The sequence below is a fragment of the Centroberyx gerrardi genome, chromosome 18 (assembly GCF_048128805.1).
Source record: "Centroberyx gerrardi isolate f3 chromosome 18, fCenGer3.hap1.cur.20231027, whole genome shotgun sequence".
Taxonomy (NCBI): domain Eukaryota; kingdom Metazoa; phylum Chordata; class Actinopteri; order Beryciformes; family Berycidae; genus Centroberyx; species Centroberyx gerrardi.
This window is the reverse complement of record NC_136014.1, coordinates 1957450-1964073: the sequence shown is the minus strand read 5'-3', so window position 1 is coordinate 1964073 and position 6624 is coordinate 1957450. Positions and strand designations below refer to the sequence as shown.

Below are 6624 nucleotides of genomic sequence, written 5' to 3'. Positions count from 1 at the left end.
ACCTTGTAAGCTGATAGTTCATAACACTGATCAAATAACCTATCTTGTCTGTTATCAGTCATTGTTCCACTTTGTCCCAGGAAATTTAGTCTCTTGGTGGAAAATATTAAATGTTGAGACTTGGGGTTTGGGTAAATGCCATTCCTGATGCTCAGAAATGTCTCCTCCCTGGAGCTGGTAGGGATTCAGTGTGCAGTGCAGACCATTGTACCATTGTAATGCATCATTTACATATCAAAACAAGACAAGCGTTTATTCTCTGTGTTTTATTTCATGCTTCACACAGGGTTGGTTGCAAAGACGATCCATCCATCACGACAGAAATGCAGTAATATAAAAATTTCTTACAAAAACGTGTCCAGTCCATGTTGTAAAACATTTGGAGGAGGATGAAGTGCAAAGGGTAGCATACAGTCAATAATAATTATAAAAACAACACTTCTGGGCCAGGTTGGATGCTGTTAGACCAGTCATGCCTTCTCATAGGAACGAACCGCGTGGATGTCTTCAAAGGTCAAGTTCTGCAGAGGAGAGAAGACAGTTGCTGTGTCAGGGAATTAAACATTTCTATCAACCACAGTGACTAGCAAATCAATCCTACAGTTAAACAGCCACTTTCACCATTTCCAAACAGCTTTTTATAAGCCAATAATATTGCAGAGTAAAGATGTTTAGTAGCCACAGCTGAATTGAAGCAGCATTTGGCAGGTGGTTGGTGGTAATTTGCTTTCCTCATTGCCAACAAGCTAATTTGACAATGAATGTGTGAAAAGATGTGCTGAAAAGACATAAAACGCTCCCTTTCATCACATGTTACCACCACAAAAACAAAAAAGAATGCTTCAAAAAACAATTTAGGTACCATCTTGGAGATCGACACAGTTAGTCTACATAGTTAAATTACAGAAATGCGATAAAACCTGTCTGAAACATATTTTGTGCCATTATGTAATAAAATGTTTCTGCTTTTTAAGGTTTGAATGCATATTGATGAAGTCAAACAGACCTGGAATAAGTTGTGTATGTGAAGCAGGTCTAATAGTAACTCTCTTACCATGACCATCTTGCCATCCTTGATTTCTCGGACGAACTTGGTCTCTTTGCCGTCCCACTTCTGGACGTGGACCAGCTTGTCGCCATCCAGGGTCACAGTTGACTGAAAAAAAAAAACAGAAAAGAAGTCTTCAGCCGGTGAGACAGAAAATGAATGCATTCAAATGCTGCAAAATGTTGATCTATATCAGGGGTTCTCAGACATTTGTATGTCACGGACCCCTAATAGACACATTAAGATACGGACACTCAGTTTGATAAAATTATGTCTGACGGCCCCATATGGGAAATCGTGTGGATTCAGCATTGAATTGTCTGTTCTGTATGTGGGGAGATAATAGTGGTGAGGGTGAAACCTAGGATTCAAATAGTCATTCTTATACATTCTCTAATTGGGATTATTTCAATTATAGTGAAATTCAACTATTCCTCATTTGACTAGGGGACCCTGTAGAATCCGTTCAAGGACCCCTGGGGTCCCTGGACCCCATTTTGAGAATCACTGCTCTACAGGCTTTACATTTCACTACGAAACCAAACCCCTTAATTTTATCCCTGAAATTATCCATTCAAAATAACAAACATAGCTTTAAAAAAAGTCAGGTTCGTATCATGGGTTTATAAGGGATTTATTCATGGGTTGATTCACAGAGACAATAGAAATTAAAGGATTTTTCATGCCTCTTGTGCATGGTTTACAGGTTATTAAGTGGAAATTAATGGAAAAGTTCCTGTCTCCCTGAATTTGTCATTAAATTAGAAAGTGAGGAATCAAGATTAAAGGGGTGTTTAAGGAGATTTCGATGGGATCTCCTCCATTAATAACTCCCTCAATTAATTTTAAGGGGATTTTGCATGAATTAAGGGGTGAACTAATGTAAATTCATGAAAATGTAAGGTTATTTTAAGGGATTACTGGCTCGTAGAGTTTAGTCATAATCTTACAGATGGATGCAGGCCTGTAATAAATTAATTAATAATGGTTTATTGGGCTGTTCAGCCTCAGGTATGGCAGGATATGCACTTCTCACCACATACGTCCAAATATAAGAAGTGAATGGGGTTGCTGCCTGTTTGATGCTTCAGTCTTTTCTATTTCTGTGTATTATATCTGTTCATATATAGCTGGAATGTCAACAAGATTCCGTTTTTTTTGCTGTCCAGTCAACTTACTTTGCAGTTTCTGTCATCGGCGGTGGCTTCATCAAACTCCTCTCCCAGTTTGAAGGAGATCTCAGTGTTTTTGAAGGTGCTCTGGGTGCGGATCACCACCTTGTCGCCCTCCTGGCTGATGATCACCGTCGGCTTGGTCACATTGCCGACCTGCCGTGTGGCAAAGCCAACACCTGACCAGGAGCAGGGGGGAAATATGACTGTGAGTTCATAGCATTTCATATGTTTTAGAGACAAAAAGCTGTTTGATAATAAAATGAAAAAAATAAACAAATAAAAGGGAAAACACCCAATTTCCCCAAAGGGATTAAAGTTTCATTTTATCTTAGAAAAAAAGAGCTGCAACTCACCGAGTGCTTTCATGTAGTCATCGAAGTTCTCACTGTCAACCAGTTTCCAAGTGGCACAGAAGGCGTCGACCATGGTGAAGCTTTCAGAGGGGCAATGTAATCTCCCAAGTCCACTGAGCAAACTGCAGCACTTAGAAGTTTCCTCCCGGGTTATTATTCTGCCTCTCATTAATATTTACACCTAGGGGTGGAGCCAGGCCTTCTATTGGCTCAGGAGATGTTCTCTGACTAGTGATTGGTGCAAAGAGGAGGTTGTGGGGTTTTTTTTTTGTTACTTTGGAGTTGACAGCCATATGTAAATTGGTCATGGTCAGAGAGACTGCTTGCAAAAAAGGCAAGTGGCTTCATTAGCCCATTTGTAGGCCTAATGATACAATTACTCTGATTCATGGGTTTCAATTGGGTTTGCTAAGGTGTGGAACTAGCCACATCTCAGCCTGAGTCCAAATTTGATGTGAGCTTTTATCATTATAAGGGAGAGTAAAACAGTAAAATCCCTAGATATTCAAGTCATTATATCTAAAATAAAAAATCCCATCAGGGAGCATTCAGGACCAACGTTCCCTCTAAGGTGACAGTTTGGTGACCTATGACTAATAATTTATCACATTGACCAAATATTATCTTGTCAGTCATCAATGAGAAATTAACTGGATTTAAACGGGCTTCAGAGTTTTGGTGGTAAATGGCATTAGATACAGGGACTTTGCTGTAGTTTAGGGTTTAGTGAACAAACTCCCCAGCTGTCTTTTATCACATCCAGTTGATAATGCAAGGACCTTTAGGAGCTAATCCACATTTATGATTTATTAATTTCTCCATCTGAATCCCTTGCTTGAGTTGTGTTTGGTGTCTGGTTGGCAGGCGGTGTCTGGAATTTATCATGTTGGAGAGAAGCACTGAAGCGGAATCAGTTTGTTTGACAGCCCTTTGTCATTAACTGCATTAACACCCCCCTCCTCCCTGCAACCCCCCATGGGATTTCTGCATGCTGAACACACACAGTAATTACTGTGTCTAAGTGTGTGTGTGAGATGGATAGATAGACAGATAGAGAGAGGGGGAGAGAGAGAGAGAGAGAGTGTACATATGCTGGTTCTACTGTATTAGTTTTACGAAAAGTAATCTCTCCTCCCTGATCCCACAGTTGTACTGAAACCTGAAAGGAGCTTTAAAGGAAGCTTTTTTATTAATGTCGGAATCTAGTCAGTGATGTAGTGGTCATTGAAAAGGAGGTAACCTATAAGCTTCGTATAAGGCAAACAACCACCAATAGCAACAAAATCAAATACATGTATAGAAAATAATGAATTTATGCATTTCCCGTAAAAGCCCTAAACTCATATACTCATATAACTTAAATCAGTTTGATACTACTTACTATGATGTATAATGTGAATTTATATCATAAAAGTTGAAAAAAAAGTTTTATGTCATAAAAAGGTGGTAAACTCCATGGAAAAATATGGTGTGCATAGAAAACTACAGTGTGAGCATAGAAAACTATAGTATGAGCATAGACAACTATAGTGTTAGCATATACTACATTATGAGCACAGAATGCTACAGTGAGCATAGAAAACTAGTAGGAAGAGAAAACGAATGGTTACATAGGTAACCACAGTTCTATTTAATCTTGGTCAACACACTACTGTATGGGTCAACAGTAAGTCAGGAGGGGGATGTAGTGGGGTAAACCAGGGCATGACACATTTTGCAGTTCAAAACACTGTTGTGTTTATTAACCACACTCTGGTAATGGAGTGCAAGGTTCTTAATTCTTACAAAATTAGAGTAAGACAAAAACCACATGCAAACATGTGGGATAATAATTGACAATAATGGTCCCATAATATTATTGAAAAAATGGTCAACACAACCACCAAGTGAGAACACCCAAAAAACCCAAAACTGTGTACGGTGATGACGGCACATTCAGAGAATAAAACCTGGAGAACATCAGGGATGAAGCCTAACTAACCGTACAAATGTTGTTCAGTAAAGCACCCCAAAATAAAGCCCATGAGGTAGCCACACCCCTACTGGAATGGGCCATCATGCCCGTGGGAGGGGGCACACCCGCACTTCTGTAATCCATAGCTATAGGGTCAACCACAAACAACAAAAAAAGAGATTATCCGAATGCCAAACGGTGCTGGTGTGAGCAATGTAACACCTCAGAACCTGGACAGAGCACAGCAAGTGCCCTGTCCAGGGCCTAACGGCTTCTGGAGAGTCATTAAGGGTGGGATGAAAAGCCTATAAAATCAAAGGCCGAGAAACACAAGACCAAGGGAGGACCTTGGGTCGAAAAGCAGGATTAGGAAGCAGAGACACAGCAGAGCCTTCTTCACCTAGCCGCAGGCATGAAGGGTGTACAGACAGCACATGCAATTCACTCACGTGTCTTACAGAGGCCATGGTAAGCAAGAAGATTGTCTTATGTGAGAGGACCTTCAAACTACTACTACTCAAACTAGCCAAGCAATCGAATGGAGGCTCAATAAGACTATTTAGGACAAGCTGCAAGTGCCAAAAGTCCTCGGTAGGCCGTCTTACCCCTCTGAGGATCTGGCTCGCAAGAGGGTGTGAGCCAATTGTCAGGCCATCAACGTGATCATGGCAGTTACATATGGCAGCAAAATAGCCCCTTAACGTTGACTCATAAAGGCCATCCTCCAAGAGGGACTAAAGAAACATCAACACAACAGGGGCACCACATGATACATGGTCTGACCTCCTGGAGCAGCACCAGCGACGAATCCTGTCCGATGTCCCTGCATAAAGGGCCCTTGTAGAGAAGGCTGAGACAGCATGTCTGCTCTGACTAGCACACGCCATGGGGCCCCCACAAGCACCTCCCTTAGATCTGCCATCCAAGCCTGGTGGGGCCCGTCTGGGGCTACCAGCGGACCTTGGCCTTCAACACTCATATTCTTGCCAGAACAATTGGCAGGAGAGGAAATGGAGCAAAGGCATATAGCAGAGGTTGAGGCCACTGGTTCGCCAAGGTGTCCAGCCCCAATGTCCCCTAAGATCCCACCAGTGAATACCATAGAGGGCAATGACCAGTCTCTTGGGAAGAGGTCTACCCAAGCTTCTCCGAGGCGAATCGAAATGGCCTGTACAATGTCTGGGTGCAGGCGCCACTCCCTGGTTCTGGCGCCCCACCTGGACAGAAGGTTGGCATTGGCAGCTGACCTTGGGAGGGTGTTCACATAAACCCCCTCCTATGAGGGGCCCAACAGGCCCTGAAGCGGGTGTCCTTCCCATACAGCCCCCCCAACCCATCTTGGAGGCATCTGTTGTTATGGTTTCCCTCGAGCACACTGATAAAAGCCATCGATCCTCCACAGAAAGACAATCTGGAGTCAGATGAAGAGGCCGTAGCCCATCCTCATGTGAACCCACCTTCTGCCTTATGAACTGCTGCATATGAAGCAACCCCAATGGCGCAACCTGGGCAGCCATAGTAATCAGGCTGAGGAGCCTCCGGCTGCACTTTACCATAACCTGCTTCTCCACAGTGAACTGGGACAAGCTCTCCATCAAAACATGCATCCCCTCTGGCATCAGAGGGGCTCACATCAAGACTGAATTCAAAACCAAACCTAGACATGTCACCGTTCTAAAGGGGGTACAGCAGCTCTTCTCCCTGTTGAGGGCCCAGCACCATTTCTGTACTGCTCTTGGTCTGTTCTTCTGTAGAGGCACAAATCAGCCTGTTGCTGAGGTAATTTGCAATGTGAATAGCCTGATGACGCAGTGGAATGAGCACTGCATCCATGCACTTCGTAAAAGTGCAAGGAGCTAGAGCCAGGCCAAAGGGGAGGACTACATATTTGTATGCACTCCCTTGAAAGAAAAAGCGGAGGTATTTTCTGTGGGCCGTATCAATGGGGATGAAAATACACATCCACTGTCCACTGTGAAGTCTACTGTGGTGAACCAGTTGCCGTTCTTTATAGATGGAAAAAGACAGCATTCGAACAGGCAGGCGTTTCAAGAAATAATTGAACCCCTTGAGATTTAGGATAGCTCAGGAGCC

At 42.9% G+C, this 6624-nt stretch overlaps 1 protein-coding gene across 1 annotated transcript; it reads right to left on the bottom strand.

The window, feature by feature from the left end:
• Positions 1-336: 336 nt before the first annotated feature.
• LOC139933264 (fatty acid-binding protein, brain) lies at positions 337-2678 on the bottom strand. Its single transcript, XM_071927330.1, has 4 exons — positions 2577-2678; positions 2227-2399; positions 1055-1156; positions 337-521 (listed from the first exon to the last, which is right to left on the bottom strand). Exons 1-4 carry the CDS (start codon positions 2647-2649, stop codon positions 471-473), a joined length of 399 nt encoding a protein of 132 aa, XP_071783431.1. The 5' UTR covers positions 2650-2678; the 3' UTR covers positions 337-470.
• Between the last annotated feature and the right edge of the window lie 3946 nt (positions 2679-6624).